The sequence below is a fragment of the Bufo bufo genome, chromosome 4 (genome assembly GCF_905171765.1).
Source record: "Bufo bufo chromosome 4, aBufBuf1.1, whole genome shotgun sequence".
Taxonomy (NCBI): Eukaryota; Metazoa; Chordata; class Amphibia; order Anura; family Bufonidae; genus Bufo; species Bufo bufo.
Window position 1 is genome coordinate 503,885,031 of NC_053392.1, and position 20,833 is coordinate 503,905,863.

Consider the following 20,833-nt stretch of genomic DNA (forward strand, 5'->3'; position numbering starts at 1 on the left):
ATGTCATAAGCCAGCCAAAGGAATGTCACTGTTTATCCTTGTCCGTCCTGTGCCATTGTCTGTTTGTCAGCTTCTCTAGGTGATGACTTCGGTAGAGGCGAGTAGGGATATTTTGTTAATGTAACCACAGGTATTCAGGTTGTTCCAAGTCACGGTTTGTGTCTGTATCAGCCTTTCATGATACCGCAGGACTGTACAGGGATATTTATACCATGGAAAACAAATACAACTTCCATTAGACTTGACTACTATATTGTCATTGTGCAACAAAGCTGGGACATATTTGTGCTACCAGCAAGTACAGGGTGGTGTTCAATTTAAAGGGGTTGTAAACCTTTATAAAGCTATTGATTAGGCTACTTTCACACTAGCGTTTTAATTTTCCGGTATTGAGATCCGTCATAGGGTCTCAATACCGGAAAAAACGCTTCAGTTTTGTCCCCATTCATAGTCAATTGGGACAAAACTGAACAAAACGGAATGCGCTAAAATGCATTCCGCTTCGTTTAGTTGCGTTCCCATACCGGAGAGCAAACCGCAGCATGTTGTAGTTTGCTTTCCGTCCTGGGATGCGGAGCAAGACGGCATGACCCCCAATGCAAGTCAGTGGGGATGGATCCGTTTTCTCTGCCACAATAGAAAACGGATCCGTCCTCTATTGACTTTCAATGGCGTTCATGACGGATCCGTCTTGGCAATGTTAAAGATAATACAACCGGATCCGTTCATAACGGATGCAGACGGTTGTATTATCAGTAACTGAAGCGTTTTTGCTGAACCCTGCCCGGATCCAGCAAAAACGCTAGTGTGAAAGTAGCCTTAGTGAGCGAGCTCTGGTGCATGTACAGCGTGCCGGGTCAGTACACCTTGCTGCACTGCGCATGCGCCAGATGCCGTCAGAGCTGGCTTGGACTGCAGGACTCTTCACCTGACTGGCACTACCCAGGTGACTCGAGGGGTAATAGCATATAGTGTTAGCACTATCCTAAATTGATTTTCTACACTAAGTATAAAGTGTCCATTTTATAGGGGTACATGTTGAGGAAGCTATTGCAAAGTAGTAGTTAAACAGTTGTATCCACTCAGGATTGGCCATTGGGTCCCACCATCCCCACGATGATCTGTTTCAGAGTAGCTCTGGTGCCAGAACTACACAACTCTGTCCATTGTATAGTGGATGGAGCTGGTTACTGCAGGACTACTCCCATTAAAGTGACTTAGAGCAGCGCTGCAATTACGAGCTCAGTCCACTGCACAGTGGATGGCGCTGTTCTGAAAGAGGGTCTCCCACCATACAGATATTGATGGCTTATCCTAAGCATAGGCCATCAGTAGTAAAGGAAAATTAAGTGACGGGTTCCCTTTAAATTTAGCATATAAATGTTTGTAGTAAGCTCCTATACTCCAGTATTAATTGAGTTAAAGGGGTTGTGTGTGTGTTGGGCATACCTTCCCAGCGCTGACTCCCCGCTCCTTCTTCTCCATTGATTGGCTGCAGCAGTGTCAAACTGGATGTTAACAACAAGGGAGCCCAGAGGAGAATCCCAGGCCTGGAGGAGAAGGAGTCTGGAAAACAGGTGAGTAAGCTTCCCTTTACAGAGCCAGCCAATTGGGGGGGCAACCAACCTCTCATCCGTCCCATTCTTGCATAACTCCATAAGACTAGGTTTACATGTTGTGGATGAGTAGTATTAAAAAAAATAATAAAAAATGCAAGAAAAACATCATAATTTTTTATTTTTTTTATCTCCATTTCTGCAGTTTTGTTATGTGGTTATTGCTCGAGCACTTTTCATAGGCATGTTTGTAGTGCGTTTTACATTTTTATACACGTTTTATAAAAAAAAAATGTTTATACGTGTTTTATATTTATATAAATGCTGCACCCAGTAATATCTGGATGCAACATTTTTCACAGCAAAAAATGCAGTGAAAAACACTACAAAAAAAGCAGCATTTTTGAAAAAAATGTAATCGTATTGTGGCACCAACCGTAGCGCTGGCATTTTCCTGCTCCGATATGACCGGTTCAGTGATAAAACGCTATACAGGCTGAAGCTTTCAGAACTCCTTTCCCTGTAGGTTCGAACCTTTTTTCCATCTCTCTAATCAGCCGCAGGTGATTCGCCTTCCTGTATCCGTGGATACGATCGGGTGTCGTGTAGATAATTAGACAAGGTGCTCTTAGGCTCTTGGAGACCTGCATGAAATTGCGTGATCAAATCTTGGTGACAGGGAAGATATTTTACTGGACTTTTTCACATTTTTACTCTTACGATCAGGATTGCGTGTGGCAAAATCCGCACCGCAGATCATGTACATTGTAATTTATGAGAATTTTAAATTCTCAATGCACAGAATGCAGATTTTTTTTCCGCATGGATTTTGACCTATAGTGCGGATCTTAAAATCTGCAGCATGTCAATTTTATTTTATTTTTCCTGACCGGATTTTCTTCATTCACTTTGTAAAATCCACATGCGGAAAATCCGCCCCAAATCTGCATGCAAATCCGCACCAATTGATGCGGATTGACCGCACAGATTTGCCCGGGAAGACACTTGCGGATTTCAGTGCTGATTCTCCGCACATGAATCCTGAACATGTGCATGTACCCTAAAAGTAAACCTCGCATAATCCGTTTGTGTTTTTTGTCTTTTTAATATTTTTTTATTTATTTATTTTTGTTACCCATTTCTTGATTCGATATTATTATTTATTTATTTTTTATTTAATGCAGAACTAAACCTCCTTCCCCGTGATAGAAATACCTATTCTTGTCCGCAAATACGGGCAAGAATAGGAAATGTTCTATTCAAAAATAAAATAATAAAAAATATATATATATATATATATATATATATATTTTTTTGTGGGTGCCGTTGAACAAACATATAGTTGTAGACAGCGCATTGTGTGCTGTCCGCATTTTTTGCGTCCCCATTGAAATGAATAGGTCTGCATCTGATCCGCAAAATTGTGGGAACTGATGCGGACAGAAAAATACGGTTGTGTGAATGGACCCTAAGTTCACACTTAAGTTATTTTGGTCAGTTATTTTCATCAGTCATTGTGAGCCGAGACCAGGTATAAAGCCTCATGCACATTGTGTTTTGTGATCCGCAAAACGCAGATACAGGCTGTGTGCATTCCGCATTTTGCAGAACATAAGTTCTGGCCCTCAATAGAACAGTCCTATCCTTGTCCGTGATAAGGACAAGAAAAGGACATGTTCATATTTTTTATTTTTATTTTTTGCGGGGCCACGGAACGGAGGTATGGATGTCGACAGAGCATGGAGTGCTGTCTGCATTTTTGCTGCCCCATTGAAGTGAATGGGTTTGCATCCGAGTCGCAAAAAAATGCAGCTGGAATGCGGACCCAAACAACGTTTGTGTGCATGAGGCCTAATACAAAGATCTGCACTTATTCAGTGTTTTTGACCCGCACCTGGTTTTGGCTCACAATCGCTGAAGGAGTGTAAACTTGGCCTTAGGTTTTATGGGGTTCATTTTTACATAGATCCCTATGCGGTAAAAATGATGCGTTATCTTGGTTCTGTGGGGGCAGTAGGATTACATTGTGCTTGCACACTATAGGAAAAAGCACTAGTCTATGTGAGCTCCCATGGTCCCGGCTACAGATTTTTCTGTAATGTGCAAGCACGACCACCACTGATGGGTTGCAGGGTGGTCGTAACCATGGAAACCAGCAGTGTATAATATGATGGAAAAATGAATCCAGCCAGCAAAGGAAGCAATATGGATAATCACAATACATTAGTAAGTGCCTTGTATTCACTTTCTCTATATGATAAATGCAACTTACTGAAGTGAGACAACCCCTTTAAACTCGAAGGAACTCTACTAATAGCAACAGGGCCATGAGCAGTCCAAGTAATGTTGTACCACTATGGTGGATATAACTGTATTGATTGGCAGCCATTCATTTGCACTGATTTATATTGAACGGGTTTTAGATGTGCTTGCAACATTAACCATCAATGTGTAACCGGTACTAAACCAACTGTGATCACTGTATGCTATTGAGAGGACTCATGTTGATTCAACCTTTTATAGTCAGAGGAAGCAAAGTGCGCCTATATAATTACCTAGTGTTAGTTATTTTCAAATTACATCACTTACTATAAAGGACAATATTTGTAGCCTTGCTTGTAACAATAGCTAACAGCAACCAGTAAGTGCGAGGGCCCCGCATTGGCAGCTATTTGGACCAGGACCATATTGTTTATACATTATTTAACTGTACTTTAATGATTTATTAATGTAATCCTCATCAGACCCCCAATCGTCATACAATGCAGTCAGCACAGCGCTGGCCGAAGACTAGAGAGTGGTGACTAAAGCCAGAACCAGGAGCGCTATATTCTCTGCTCCTCAGTCCTACTGTGTACCAGCGGCGTTGCTAGGGTTTGAAGACATCCGGGGCAAGAGCCCATGTGAAGCCACACTCCCACACCATCATCACCACCACCGGGGGGGCCATCACAGTAGTTATTACCCCTTTCAGCAGTCCCCCCTTCAATGAATGGGGGACTGGTTAAAGGGGTTAATAACTACAGTGAAGGGCCTAGCCATCTGGGCAACCCCACAGATCATCCTAACCTATGGTCAGCCTAATTTAAAATTAAGCAAACCTCCCCGGCTATAAACTAATCACAGAAGTTGGAACCCATCAACCTCCCTTGTACTTGTTGCGCTACTTGCAGGCTGCGCGGGCATGAGTTCAGAACTTCAGTCACTTCGGTCCGCAATTCTGTTCTGCGGCGCGTGATCCCGCGAGACCCGTGACTTCCCGCGGCAGGTCTCGTGGGATCACGTGCCGCAGAACAGAATTGAGGACTGAAGTTCTGAACTCATGCCCGCGCAGCCTGCAAGTAGCGGAACAAGTAAAAGGGGGTGGAGGGGGGGGGGGGGGTTGGGGGATGATCTGTGGGATTGCCCAGATGGCTAGGAATAGCCTAAAAAAATAAATAAAATATCCCACCAGCATAAACATCCGACGCCCCTGCTGTGTACTAATGAGCGCTTCCATAATGGAAGTGGTCATTAGTATTTACATCATAAGACATAGGCCGAATGCACAGGATGCCAGGCCGGGATACCACGGACCGCTCACGTCCGTGTTCCATGGCAGTGTGCTTTTGGCCATACTGACATTTTCCTCCGCACCGTCTTATGTAGCAAAAAATACGATAATTAATGTATTAAATCGCTGTTTTCCGGACATTATCACTTGTAGTGCCAGTCAGTTAATACAGTAAAAAAGAGAGCTGCATTTTTGCTTGGCCTTTTGTTTTTTACCAAAATACTGCGGCAGATGTTGTAAGAAATTATAAAACACCCCACAAACCCTGCATGTTTTGTTATGTTTTTCCCCCCGTTTCCTGACGTCCAAAAAAAGGCAAGTAACTGGGCCTGGGTTTGCAATACCAAGCATAGCCACTATACAGCGTGTGGCGCTGTGCTTGGTATACTTTGAGGAGGCCGCAGCACACTCTAGAGCACCATGGCCACTTCAAACAGCTGATCGGCGGAAACTCTCTTTAAATTGACCTGACCTGCTTGAGAGTTTTTGGTACAGTAATTTATTAGTAAACTAGAAGGGTGTAAAGTTTATTCTTAAACTGAAAAATGTTTAAAGGACACAAGCCTGATGTGAATACAGCCTAACAGGCAAAATGCATCGAAAACTAATTTGGACAGTATCTCTCCATGTCCTCTTGTTTAACAGCAGGATGACTTCCTCTGTACAATATTAGGAGCAATTAACTCCTCATCTGTGGTTTCCAATAGAAAAAATCCTCACGTCAGCGTTTCTTTATGGGAAGCACTGGACTTTGTTAAAACAGGAGCTGAAAGATGTGTTGGTGGAATGGAGCGTCTTTCTGTAAACCCCATAGATTAACCAGAACCAGAGCTCGGCCGGCTCATTCCTGCACTGGAGGAATTTCCAGGTTTTGTTCCCAGATGGTTGTGATATTAAATGGATGTACTGTTTCAGTGTGACTAAGGCCTACGTATATGGAACCATTCATTTCAATGGTTACGCAAAAAAAAACGGAATGTACTCCGTATGCATTCCGTTCCGTTGAAAAATAGAACATGTCCTATTATTGCCTGCAAATCACGTTCCGTGGCTCCATTCAAGTTAATGGGTCCGCAAAAAAAACGGAACAAATACGGAAATCTATCCGTATGTCTTCTGTATCCGTTCCGTTTTTGCGGAGCCATCTATTGAAAATGTTATGCCCAGACCAATTTTTTCTATGTAATTACTGTATACTGTATATGCCATACGGAAAAATTAAACGGAAACAAAAAAAAACGGAACAACGGATTCGTGAAAAACGGACTGCAAAACACTAAAAAAGCCATACGGTCGTGTGCAAAAGGCCTAATACAGCTCAATTATTTATTTTTTTTGGCCATTTTGCTTTTTTTTTAACTGCAGTATGGTTTATCACTGGTGTTTTTTTTTTGTTAGTTTTTTTACATTAAAAATGCAAAAAATTTGCATTTGTTCCTTTCTTTGGTAAAGTAGCATGGTTTTATTGCCGTTTTTTTATTTTTTATTATTTTTTTTATTAAATACATGGTACCAAAATTAGGAGTAGCTGCTCATAGCAACCAGTTTAATTACTAAACGCATACCTCCCAACTTTTTGGATGTTCAAAGAGGGACACTTAAAGTTCATTGTGTGAAAGATTCATTTTTCCTGCATATATACACTTCAAAAATTATCTGACTATAGAAATTTTTTAAATTGAAGTTGCATCAAATAATTAAATCATATACAAGGAGGGATCTAATATGGACATAGGAACCAGCCAAACACTTTCTGGATCAATAATGTAAATGCAATAATGAAAATCTATACCTCAGATCAAAAAGAGGGACATTCATGGAGCAAAGAGGGAGACGGGGACTTGGGTCAAAAAAATGGACACTCCATCCAAAAGAGGAAAACTTGGGAGGTCTGGAGTAAGAAAACTAAGGCCCCTTTCACACGGGCGAGTATTACGCGCGGATGCGATGCGTGAGTTGAACGCATTGCACCCGCACTGAATCCCGACCCATTAATTTCTATGGGGCTGTTCACATGAGCAGTGATTTTTTTACGCATCACTTGTGCGTTGCGTGAAAATCGCAGCATGCTCTATATTGTGCGTTTTTCACGCAACGCAGGCCCCATAGAAGTGAATGGGGTTGAGTGAAAATCGCAAGCAAGTGCGGATGCGGTGCGATTTTCACGCACGGTTGCTAGGAGACGATCGGGATGGAGACCCGATCCTTATTATTTTCCCTTATAACATGGTTATAAGGGAAAATAATAGCATTCTGAATACAGAATGCATAGTAAAATAGCGCTGGAGGGGTTAAAAAAATATAAAAAATAATTTAACTCACCTTAGTCCACTTGATCGCGTAGCCCGGCATCTCCTTCTGTCTCCTTTGCTGAACAGGACCTGTGGTGAGCATTCATTACAGGTAAAGGACCTGTGGTGACGTCACTCCGGTCATCACATGATCCATCACCATGGTAAAAGATCATGTGATGACAAGCGGTCCAAAACGGATCAGTTTGCATTATAATGCATTCTGAATGGAAAAGGATCCGCTCCAGAATGCCTCAGTTCAGTCTACATTCCGCTTCGGAGACGGACACCAAAACGCTGCTTGCCACATTTTGGTGTCCGTCTGATGAAACTGAGCCAAACAGATCCGTCCCCCATTGACTTTCAATGGTGTTCAAGATGGATCCGTCTTGGCTATGTTAAAGATAATACAAACGGATCCGTCCTGAACGGACGCAGACGGTTGTATTATTTGAACGGATCCGTCCATGTCGGATCCACACAAAACGCGAGTGTGAAAGTAGCCTAAGCGGTGTACAGTGGAAATGACGTTGAGTCCGGTTATGCAATTTTTATCTTCATACTCGCTTACTTTCTGACTTTCTTTTTAACCAGCAGTTAAATGCATTGAGAGGACTCCTGAGCTCATACACATAATGGGGAGGACTCAAAGAGGAGTCCTCCCAGTGCATTGAACTGCTGGTTTGTGGGAGCACAGCGTCAGAATGCAAGCGAGTATGGAGGTAAACATTGCATAATCGGACTACGCACCACCTGTATACTAATCAACGCTTACTCTAGTTCAGGGTGTTTTTTGTTTTTTTTGTTGCGTTTTTTGCTGACAGATTCCCTTTAAGGCTACTTTCACACTTGCGTTTTTCTTTTCCGGCATAGAGTTCCGTCACAGGGGCTCTATACCGGAAAAGAACTGATCAGGTATGTCCCCATGCATTCTGAATGGAGAGTAATCCGTTCAGTTTGCATCAGGATGTCTTCAGTTCAGTCGTTTTGACTGATCAGGCAAAAGAGAAAACCGTAGCATGCTACGGTTTTATCTCCGGCTAAAAAAACTGAAGACTTGCCTGAATGCCGGATCCGGCATTTTTTCCCATAGGAATGTATTAGTGCCGGATCCGGCATTCAGAATGCCGGATCCGTCCTTCCGGTATGCGCATGCGCAGACTGAAAAAAAGGTGAAAAAATAAATGCCGGATCCGTTTTTGCCGCATGACACCGGAAAGACGGATCCGGCATTTCAATGCATTTTTTCGACTGATCAGGCATTTTTAAGACTGATCAGTATCCTGATCAGTCTTACTAATGCCATCAGTTAGCATACATTTTGCCTGATCCGGCAGGCAGTTCCGGCGACGGAACTGCTTGCCGGATCTCTCTGCCGCAAGTGTGAAAGTAGCCCAACACTTAGGTTAATTTTCACATGAGCGAGTTTTTCATCCGGATACACCCCGTTTTACAAATGGACAGTATCCGGACTGAATCCTAACCCATTCATTTGTATTTGCACATGGGCATTCAGGAAAAAGTGCAGCATTTCCAGGCAGGACGGGTCCATTCAAGTCAATGGGTCACTGATAAAAAAAAAAACTGAGACCACACACACAGCATCCGGATGCAGTACATTTTTCACTGATGGCTTCTGGGAGATACTTTTTGTTATTTTCCAGATTTTCTTCACGTGCACAAAAAACTGATGTAAAACGGGTGCAAACCTGACCAAAAAAAAAAATGAAATGCTGAAAGCGATGGCAGACAAAACTGTTCATCAGTTTTTACGGAACGGACCCTGACACATTCTGTATCTCTCGTGTTAAAGAGACTTTTTTTTAAAAAAATTGCAAAGTAAATCTTGGTTATTCGAAACTTTGGCGGTAAAAAAAACACCAATCTTTTACAAAGTGCTTTAGGAAATCATTAGAGCGGATCTAATATCCACTTGACAAAGCAGTAATGTGACGTGTGGCAACCATGTGGAAGTTCAACAATCCTGAATGATCTAAAGATTTTCTTTCCAAACAAACCCCTGGACAAGTCGAAACCTGCTCGGGCCGGAGGCCAAGATGATTGACTAACATCACACTGATAGATCCTGATAACCCTTTCCTTGTGTTTGCCTAACTGTGGTGGCATTCATCTGACCGTGTCAGTGCTGAGCTATGAAGTAGTTCCCATCATTGTACATGGTCACGTGTGCGCTATCTGTTTCTCGCCTTCCTGGAGACTCGGTATCGGTGCTTCATTTCTCACTTGTCCATGAGGCCATCAACGAGAAGTCCATACTAGAGTGTATGGATGTCCTAGAGGAGGGACCCTCATCTGTGAGCCACAGCAGAGATCCGCTCCCATCCTAACATACATGAGCTGCCCTCGTATTACATAGTGGACACCCGTTCACCTGAATGGCCTCCATGTAATACTGCCTTTCCCCTGGAGAGGCCGCTGGATGTGACATCCTCCAGCTAAATCAGCAGTTTGCTAAACTGGGACCCTTACTGATTCCAAGAATCTCTCCGCTCTCCTCTCTGTTATGTGAGTTACAGGTTAAAGGGGTTTTCCGGGATTTTACTACTGACGACCTATCCTCTGGATCCAATTGGTTGGGGTCCGACACCCCCGCTGATCAGCTGTTTGAGAAGGCACCGGCGCTCGCAGTAGCACCCGTTTCAGCAAAGCAAATTCGGATGTAGCATCCTTAGCTCACTTTGCTCATCATCAATCTAGACCTACAGACTATACTACGGAACGATACGTAGGAACTATGCCGATGGACATGCTATAAAGGTAATTATATCTTTAAGAAAACACAGGATATGCCACAAATGTTAGATTGGTGCGGGTCCCACCTCTGGGACCCGCACCTATCTCCAGAACAGGGTCCTTGAAGTAAAGGAGAGCTCATCACTATGCGCAACGTCCTCTCCATGTACTGCTATGAGATATCTGAAAATAACCAAGCTGTTTTCAGAAGTCCAATAGCGAACAGAGAGCAAGCCATGGAAGTGCGGTCGCCCTCCATTCACCATTACATAAGTTCCGAAAATAGCCAACCAGTGGCTCGGCTATTTCCAGCAGTCCCATAGTGGTTAATGGAGAGTACGCAGTGGATTCACAGTATGCTCTCCTTCGCTTCGGGGCCCCATTCTGGACATAGGAGCGGGTCCAGTCACTGGACTGTTTATATCCGGTGTTCCATGGTCACCTGCTCTGCTGCAACCAATAACTGGATTCAGCGGTGATGTGGCCACAAGCAGCACATCACTGCTGAAGCCAGTTATTAACCATGCATCGCTGGAGGTTAACAGTCCGGGGAATATAACATAGACATGCGAGAGCCGGTGCGGAGGAGAGCAGGTAAGTATGAATCTTTTCTTTACTGAGGCAGGCTGCGGACATTAGAGCAAAAGTCATTATTCCTGAAGAACACCCTTCAAGTTAATGATCTTTTAAATTTTTATTTTTTGAAGATCAAAAGTGTATGAAATTATCATGATTTTGTGAATGGGTAATTGTTGACATTGATACCCAATAAATCTAGCCATAAACATTAGATGTATAGAGGACAAACCTGCCGATTTTGAAGGGACTTGCCCACAATCTAATAATAATAAATGTTGTGGAGAGCACGATCGGACAGTTGAATTTCAGCATGCTCAATTCTCTTGGTCCTCTGGCACCAGCAAATCTTCCCAAGAACATGTCTGCAGCTTGTTCCCCTCTCTCCATTTTGAACACCTTCATCCTCAGCCTAGCCAAGAGTGCATGTATTTGGTGGGGCTGGGTGGTTGGGGTTAGATAGCTGTCAACCAAATGCTGAGCCGTCTCTTGTGTAAGACACTAAGTGCGCTCTAGCTTCACCCACTAAATAGCTCCTGGGCTGATTTCTTGTAAAGTTCTTGGTGAGTACATTTCTTTGTATAAATCCTAAATTGAAGTTCATATGTGCATTGGCGGAGCTGGCAGAGAAGAGGGTATTTATAAACCTACCCAACTCCCACTTATTTTCTTGAAAGTAAAATGGTATTATATTAGGTTTGTGGTTTTCTGCTGCTTTGCTATATCAATTTTGGGCATTGCTGTACGAAAAAATGTGCTGACACAGTAGTAAGGATGTAAAAATGCACTTGAAATAGAAGTCAAATTACAGAGAAAACATTCCCATTGCTTCATGCCACAGTGCTAGAAATCTCTACAGATTTAAAGTATTAGGTTACACGATGTGTAATAAGAAAATGTTTTTAAAGGGGTTATCCCATGATTCATGTACAAAGCTAGAACCAGTTCTGTGCCTCACACATATCCAGAGATCCCCCCCCCCCCATTCATTACTCCAGTTGCCCTGCTAGATTTATTTCTGGCGGCTCAGCTCAGGGGGTGTGTCCTTTCCGCTGCCATTCTCTCCCTATCACAGCTCAGGGGGCATGTACTCTCTGCTGCAGCTCTTTCCTCGTTAGGCCTCTTTCACACTTGCGTTGTTGGGATCCGGCATGCACTTCCGTTGCCGGAGGTGCCTGCCGGATCCGGAAAAACGCAAGTGTACTGAAAGCATTTGAAGACGGAACCGTCTTCCAAATGCTTTCAGTGTTACTATGGCACCCAGGACGCTATTAAAGTCCTGGTTGCCATAGTAGGAGCGGGGAGCGGGGGAGCGGTATACTTACAGTCCGTGCGGCTCCCGGGGCGCTCCAGAATGACGTCAGAGCGCCCCATGCGCATGGATGACGTGATCACATGGATCACGTGATCCATGCGCTTGGGGCGCCCTGACGTCACTCTGGAGCGCCCGGGGAGCCGCACGGACGGTGAGTACACTGCTCCCCCGCTCCCCACTACACTTACCATGGCTGTCAGGACTTTAGCGTCCCGGCAGCCATGGTAACCACTCTGAAAAAGCTAAATGTCGGCTCCGGCAATGCGCCGAAACGACGTTTAGCTTAAGGCCGGATCCGGATCAATGCCTTTCAATGGGCATTAATTCCGGATCCGGCCTTGCGGCAAGTGTTCCGGATTTTTGGCCGGAGCAAAAAGCGCAGCATGCTGCGGTATTTTCTCCGGCCAACAAACGTTCCGTACCGGAACTGAAGACATCCTGATGCATCCTGAACGGATTACTCTCCATTCAGAATGCATTAGGATAATCCTGATCAGGATTCTTCCGGCATAGAGCCCCGACGACGGAACTCTATGCCGGAAGACAATAACGCAGGTGTGAAAGAGCCCTAACTGTAATGCCTTCTAACAGTAAATAGGGCTGGTGGCAGTTGAAGGATAGAACTGAGCATGTGTGACCATCTCAGTAGGTGGACCTGCACATTACCATACAGATTAAACACCACAGTATCTTTATAATTAAGTAAAGAGAAGCTCTCACAACTGAAGCATTGTTGTAACAGAAGGTAAATTTAAAAAGTAACTAGTTTTTCATGCTGGTTTATTTTAAAATAATATTTAAAGTGTACCTCCAGTTATAAACACGTTTTCAGAAATGAATAGTGAATATAAGAAACTTTGTAATAAATCTTATTAAAGAATTAGGATCCTCCTGGGCTTCTCAGGGTGCCTTCCTCCTCTTTCCCTTCACTTAGCATCTTATCTCTAATCGCTTCCATCTCTGTCTCCACTCTCACACATAAAATACTATGGTAGAGGAGGAGGGATGAAGAGCCTGCTGTCAGCTAGTAAGTGATTTATTACCTCACTCTGAACAGTGGTGTAGAGCCTTACTATCGTACTTACTAGATATCGTAGAATCAAATGTGCTAAGTGCAGCAGAGCTACAAACTACAGTGTATGTCTCTCATACAGCAGCCTCCTCTCTCCATAGATGTTAAAAGCAGGAAAGAGCAAAGCAACTTGATAAAACCAGATGAAAGCATTTTTAACAAGTTATATTACAAAGTTTCCTATAGTCACCTGTATTCACTTATGGAAAGTTGCTTTATAACTGTAGTTTGAGTACACTTTAATGGTGGCACAACTCCTTCAAAGGGAATTTGTCACCATAATCTTGGACTATTATCTGTAATATTACATGAGTATTACAGCAGATAAGGAGTCAAGATCACAGTTTTATTCTTTTTCCCCGTTCTCACCTCCCAAAGTTGTCAGGACTGCTGTGCTATGCTTACACAATGGAGAGGACTCCTGAGAGCGTGCACAGCAGTCCTGACAAAAGTGCAGTTTGAGAGCAGGGGAACGTCCATGTATTACTGCACATAATAGTCCAAAATCGTGGTGACAGAGTCTCTTTAATTATTGACGTTCAGACATGGTGGATATTTTGTGGAGTTTCAATGGAGTACAGAAAATCTTCAACAAAGCACCATACAATGCTACTGAGTGGGATAGTTCACTGCGTACCCACGGCAAAATCTGCATGAGTTACATGTGGATTTGTCGGCGATTTTGCTGCGGATTTGCTGTGAATTTCGCCCTATGCATTGTAAAGGGTGAAATGTGCAGCGTAAATTGACATGCCCTGGATTTAAAGTCCACACCACAGGTCAGTTTTCACGCTGATTTTTCCACTTAGTGGAATCTCCTCCACTTTGTTGCTATTGTAAAAGCTGCAGTATTTCCGTCCCCACTTCAGTGTTGGAAAGTCCCAAGCGACTCCATCCAGTGTGAACATAACCTTTGACAGTTGCTGTTGTACTCATTGGGAAGATTTAGCAAAACTGATCCGAAAGTTGCCCATAGCAATCAAACTGTAGTTCTTTTCCAAGGGGGCCCTAAACAATGGTGTAACCTGCACGGTGTAGTTTCTGGTGCTGGCGTACTACTGCTCAGCTCCTGTTCTCAGTGGGAGCTGAGCTGCAGTATCCCAGCACTGCCACTAGGCTTCCAGTTCCATCCACTGTATTGTTTCTGGCACTGGTGGCTTCTCAAAACAGCACAACCCTATTTAAAATCTGCACCACAGGTCAATTCCGCAATTTTCGCAGTATGTGGATATCGGCTGTAAAAATGACATCCCGATGCTATAATCCGCTGCATACTTTACCTGTGTAAATTTGAAGGTAAAATTGTCAGTATTTCCTGTACATGTAGACCTTCCCTAAGATTTTAAAATTAGCTTTCTAAATTAAATGCAATAATACAATTTTAAATAAAAATTTTAAATTTAATTTCTAAATTAACGGAGAGGTAGAGGGGGACAGGATACTCTAACAGTCTAGAAGCCACCATGATCTTGCACAACCATCAAATTAATTTTTCCCTTGTATTAACAGCCTACAATATATGTGAATATTTTTATTTATTTTCTTAATGTATGGATGGTTTCTGGATATAATTTTTTGAAGTCATTCCATATCATTTACTTCCTGTCCTTGCTCTTAACTTCCTCCTTTGTTTGGACTTTTAGCACAAGAAATAGTCTCGCTTAACTTCTTTAAGGTGGATTTAGATGGCCCAATGTTCTGACTGATTCTCAGGAACTAACGTTCCTACGAACGCTGATTCCCGATGCTGCACATCACCTGATGGACGAGCGAAACGTTTGTTCATCATGTGAAATAATCGGAGGTGACGACACCTCGATCATTGTTCCTGGGCTGCAGATCGTGCTGTCTAAACAGGAGCAATAGTGTAGTATGGGGGCAAGCGATGGCAGTAGTGATCGCCCTCATACTGTGGAGATGGTCACTGCATTTGAGGGTATATTCACATGACTGTATGTGTATTGCGGTCCACAAAACATGGATACTAACCGTTCCACATTTTGCAGAACGCACAGGGCCAGTCCTATGATAGAAATGCCTATTCCACAATTACGGACACGAATAGGACATACTCTATCTTTTTTGTAGGGCCGTGGAACGGAAGTATCCATGCGGACAGCACACGGTGCACTGTCTGCATCTTTTGCGGCCCCGTTGAAATGAATTGCTCCCAGAAATACGGTCTTGTGAATGGACCTTAAATGCAGTGCTTCACCTTCACTTTTAACGAGCAGCCGACTTTCGGGAAGGAACGCTTCCTTCATGATAATTGACTTCTGCTCGCCACGCCTAAATCCACCTTTAGTCAGACTAGTCTCTCCAGCTAGGGAGGGAAGGGGGATGAGTGAGCATCACACATTTCACTGATCAGTACAATGCTCTTCTGTGGGCATCCTTATCTAAGTCTATCAAGAGAACAATGGAGCTGTCATAAATACTACATCTACTATTATACTAGCAGATAACATCTTCCCTTATCAGCACTAGTAAAATAACACTGGATGACTTATTTTCTAGGAGATTTATCTCTGTACTGGCTGGAAAACCCTATTAGCTTTCATTATAATCTGGAAGGGACATTTTCCCTGTATTCCAGTTTCTTGTTAAAAAACACAATTTAAAATAGTTGCTTAGGTTAGAATTTTTTTTTTCAAATATCCTATTAAAGGGGTATTTCCATCAGGGACATACTGTAGGTGCAGGACCCACACCCAGGCTTGGACTGGGAACTCAAAGTAGCCCTGGAAAAAAATACTAAAAGTGGCCCCGTTTTAGTAGTCTGGTCCAAATTGATGGAAGGCAGGGCCAACATAAGTAGGGGGGCCAGCAATACCATATTGTGATAAATTGCACCACCCCAACAGAGCCAAATACTACAAAATACTGCCGCCAACAGCACAAAATACATCCCAAAAACGTCCACTGGCCGGCTGTGAGGAGGCATCGTCCCACCAGGAAATTTCCCTATAAGGTCTATGGCCAATGCGCCCCTTCCCACACCTATCTCTAGAAGGGGGCTCCCAAAGAGCACCATGCTCTCTATTGGCTATTTTCGGAAGTCCCATAGAAATGAATGGACAGAGGACCACACAAGTGCGGCCATTGCTGGAAATGGCCCTGTATGTGTGACTAGTCTTTGATAGCTTAGTTCTGGAGAAAGGTGCGGGTCCAATTTCTAGGACCCACTCCTATCTGGCATCGATGGCATATCCTAGCGATATGCCATCTATGGATGGGATGAGACCACCCTGAATTAATAGAAGGGTGGGGCCCTCATCTCTTAGCCAGAGCAGCTACCAAACGTCTTTTGATTTGGAGGAACCAGCATCTTCATGCTTTTGATTTCAATGAGAACTGTGTAATTTCTCCATTTTCCTCGTGGTGACGCTGCAGGGGAATTGAGCTGCTGCTCCCAGATTCCTTCACAGATTACAATTGGGGACAAGACCAGAATGGAAATACACTAAATATATTCTATATCCTATATCCTTGTCTCAGTAGTGAAGAGGATGAACATTTTGGGAGAATAAAATGTATTTTTATGCAGGGTTTACATTCTTTGACTTTTTGAATAGTAGAATTGTGTTCCTCTAACCTGTAGCGACGTTAGGGCATAGTGTGACTACCTCTCATCCAGCCATGAAAAGCTTTGCATGTGGGATTAGCATCTATTGTATGTAACCACATACCGCTACATACTGCTTCGCTATTTTGCATTCACATTTTCAAAAGCATTTCCTTATCACTGCATGCATCACTTCTAAAGCAAATGCCCCCAGACTATGAATTGCTCCCCTCTTAAGTGCAAGGAGCTTGCTATACAGCCCTTGAGCACATTAAAGCTAATACTTCAAAACGAGTTTGTCAGTGGTCCATAGAACAATGTGTAAATCCAGCATCACCTACTGTAACGTCACGCTCCAGTGGTACAGGAGGTCCACCTTGTAATTATCACTCCTGGATGTCTTTTACAGTCTGCTATGGGATGGACCAGGAAGAGGAGAACAAATATGTGTCCCAGCTTCAAGAGGTTTTCAACAGCTGTGACACAACGGGCACTGGATACCTGGACAAAGAGGAGCTGACAGACCTTTGTCACAAACTCCATCTAGAAACTCAACTCCCTCTTCTTCTGCAAACCCTCCTAGGAAATGACCTGCTTTCCAGAGTAAGTCTTCTTTCCAGTAATGGGCTTGTGGATCAGTAAACTTTTACATTTTTCTGCAGGGCCATCATTGGGGCAGTATAGTTGGTATCGTCCTCCGGGACCTAACCAGGTTAGGGGCCTGCTTTGCCACCACTAGAGGGAGCTCACTGCATATCATATTCATTTAGCTAGTATTTCAGCATGTGATAAGAATAAAAGGAGTATTCTGGAGTCATACTTTATAGGGTCATTGAGTTTTCATAAAACATTTCATATGCCATACAGACATATCAAAAGTTTTGATCGGTGAGGGTCTCAGTGCTGAGACCGCCATTAATCCCTAGAATGAGGAGAAAGAGGCGCTCGCATATCTCTGTCTCCTCTCTGCAGGAGACAGACTCAGTAGAAAGTCTATGGGCCTGTCTTGGTTCCATCTCCTGCAGTCAGGAGAGAGCTACTCTCTCCTCGTTCTAGAGATTGGTGGGGGTCGGAGCACTCACACCCCCACCGATCAAAAGTTTTGATATATCTCTGACGTAGTTTTAAAAACTCAGTGACCCTTTAAATAAAAATGGGGTTGGACAGGGCAAAAATAACTGAGTACTCACCTTAACAATGGTGTTTGGCTGCCGCTCTGGTCCCTGCTCCTCTCTACCTCCTTTGGTCGGGCTTGACATGCCAGAAGCTGCTTGTCCTGCCCGCTCAGCCAGTCACTGGCTGCAGTGGTGACATGCCTCAGCCAGTGACTGGCTGCGTGGGATGTCCAAGCAATTTCCGGTGTGTCCAGGGGATAGGGGATGAATGTTAGTTCAGGTGTGGACAGACCGATGGGACCCCCCAACCAGTCACTAGAATGGGCAAGCATGCATACTACTGCTACATTCTAAACCTAAGGGCAGTCCCATACAGTTTGAATGGGGTGGTAGTACACCTGCTCTACTGCCACTGCAATCATACAGGGAACACTGGAACCTTATTTTGTGATTGTTGGGAGTCCCAGTGGTTAGAGCCCTACTGATGTAACAGTTATGCCCTATATCTTGTAGAGGTTTATTAATGAATTGCCAGCATGCTGCAATAAAGGTCCAGATGGGTGTTACCAGTTGGAGATGTGTCCCTGCACAGTCTGAGACTGGCAGCACTGATTGGATAGTGTCAGATTGTGAAGGAACACACCCCCTACTAGTAACCCCCATCTGGACCTTCATTGCAAATTCCTAGCAATTTATTCATAACTTCTAGCAGGAATAATAAAGGAACTGGACAACGCAGAGTCAGAAGAGTAGATGTTACGGAATTGTTATTACATGGGGAATGCAAGTAGTTCTAAAACATACAGGTGATGAGTAGTTACCTGCCTTCTTTAACAGATACAATTCTGGCTGCTTGCGGCCATCACTGGAGGGAACATAGAAGTTTACTCCGTTCAATCTGTCAATAAACTCTGGCTATGCAGAACATTTGGAGCTCTGCATTGAGGAAAGATGTTCCAATTGATATAAATATATTAAAGGGGTTTTCCTAGAAATAATATGGACTTACCCCCAGTCCTGAGGGCAGCATAAGATAGTGACAGAAATGCTGATTTCAGCGGTGTGTCACTCATGGGCTAAAGGTAAGTGGTTGCCGAGAACCAGCATCTTAATCATTGCAGCACACGCCTGGAAAAGAGTCAAATCTACATGAGAAGAGTCCTGGTTATTCCTAATCTCCTGCTCTCACCCATCTGCTGATGATTGGCATTTCTTTCCTAGAGAGAAAGGGAGAAAACCTGGTAGAAGACTGTCAGACATCAGCAGGTGGGCGGAAGAGCAGGAATCCATGAATAACCAGGACTCTTCTCAGGTGGCCGGGACTCTTTTCCAGGCCCAGTCTGCAATGATTGATGTTGGTTCTCGGCAACCACTTACTTTTAACTTATAAATGACAGACGGCTGAAATCAACTCCCCTGTCTCTACTTTATTCTGCCATTAGTATGGGTAGCATAAAGTTGATGACGGGTTCTCTTTAATAAAATACAAGTCCATTGTGAGCGGCAGGAAATGTTGACATTGATATTTCCCTTCGTTTTTTTTTTTAATGCTATTGGTTGATCAAAATCAGTGCAAACCCTGAAACACTTTGATTGACATTAGTAGTAGTATATTCAATATTTATTATACTTTATGAATAGCTACTATTAGTGTGTGTGTGTACACAGTGTGTGTATGTATGTTCATGTCAATTGTAACTATTTGGAATAATGGCTTGTATTATGTGTATTGGTATTTTTCTGTTTGATGTTACTTAGCAGCTCTGAGCTTTAGAAAACCATTTGCTTTAAAGAACCGGCAAGTTACATTCTTGCATCTGATGTGGTGAATGCAGCTATGTTCAGCTGTTTTTAATTTTTTATTTTATACTTATTTCTGTTTTACGTTCTTAAGATTAAATATGACACCTTCAACCAGTTTTCCTGATACATAAAAATAGATGCAAGCTGCAGTTAGAAGGAATAGAACAATGAAGATACTATGAAGTGTTGCTGATGCTTAAAGGGTTTCTGTCATCATAAATTACGTTATGTAGCTGACCGACATTAGCCATGTGCTAATGTCGGCCGTACATAACAGTGGGCTTTCTAAGCCTGGGCGTGCCAATGGGTGAGTGGACCGAGCCTCTCGGTGCTGAAGCAAACCCCTTATAGCACCTAGAGGCTCATTGGCATAAAACAGCAGCAGGCAGAGGGTTATACATCCTACTGTTATGTAGTGCTGACATTAGCCCATCGCTAATGTCAGTCAGTTACATAACGTAATTTATGATGACAGAAACCCTTTAAAAAAAAAATGGCTGCACACCATTATACATACAAACAATAGAGCTAAGAAATGGGGATCATTCTAGATAAAAGTGGTACAATACCGACTATAAATGAGTAATGGAAGCTCTTAGCGCACATACGTGTCGGGCCCATCTACCAGGCGTCAAGGTGGCTTCCGCAGATAGAATGTGTCATAGAAACATAGAATGTGTCGGCAGATAAGAACCATTTGGCCCATCTAGTTTGCCCAATATACCGAATACTATGAATAGCCCTTTGCCCTATCTTATATGAAGGATAGCCATATGCCTATCCCATGCACGCTTAAACTCCTTCACTGTATTTGTAGCTACCACTTCTGCAGGAAGGCTATTCCATGCATCCACTACTCTCTCAGTAACATGATGGGCCCTAACACTAGTATACTGCCTCACTTTGGACTTACCTAAGTCTACAATATTCAGGGCAGTGTAGGAACCAGCTACATACGTACTCTGCTCAGAAGTCCCAGGTAGATGGACATGTTCAGTCTAAAAGAGGCGCTACCCTCAATATATACTACAAGAGACTACCACTTTTATTTAGAATGACCCCCATTTCTTAGCTCTATTGTTTGTATGTATAATGGTGTGCAGCCATTTTTTTTTTTTTTTATGTTTTGCTTCATGGATATGCACCTGTGATTTCTGAAGGTTCTAGTCTAAATTCTCTTGTAGTATACAGTTGCAAGAAAAAGTATGTGAACCCTTTGGAATTATATGGATT

At 43.2% G+C, this 20,833-nt stretch overlaps 1 protein-coding gene across 4 annotated transcripts in view; it reads left to right on the forward strand.

Moving 5' to 3' along the window:
- NINL (ninein like) overlaps nucleotides 1–20,833 on the forward strand; it is a 146,433-nt gene that overhangs the window by 18,572 nt on the left and 107,028 nt on the right. For all 4 annotated transcript variants that reach the window (XM_040429642.1, XM_040429641.1, XM_040429645.1 and 1 more), the window contains exon 2: nucleotides 17,092–17,285. In XM_040429642.1, the coding sequence (XP_040285576.1) occupies nucleotides 17,103–17,285 (183 nt within the window). In that variant the 5' untranslated portion in view covers nucleotides 17,092–17,102. The remainder of the gene's footprint in view (nucleotides 1–17,091; nucleotides 17,286–20,833) is intronic.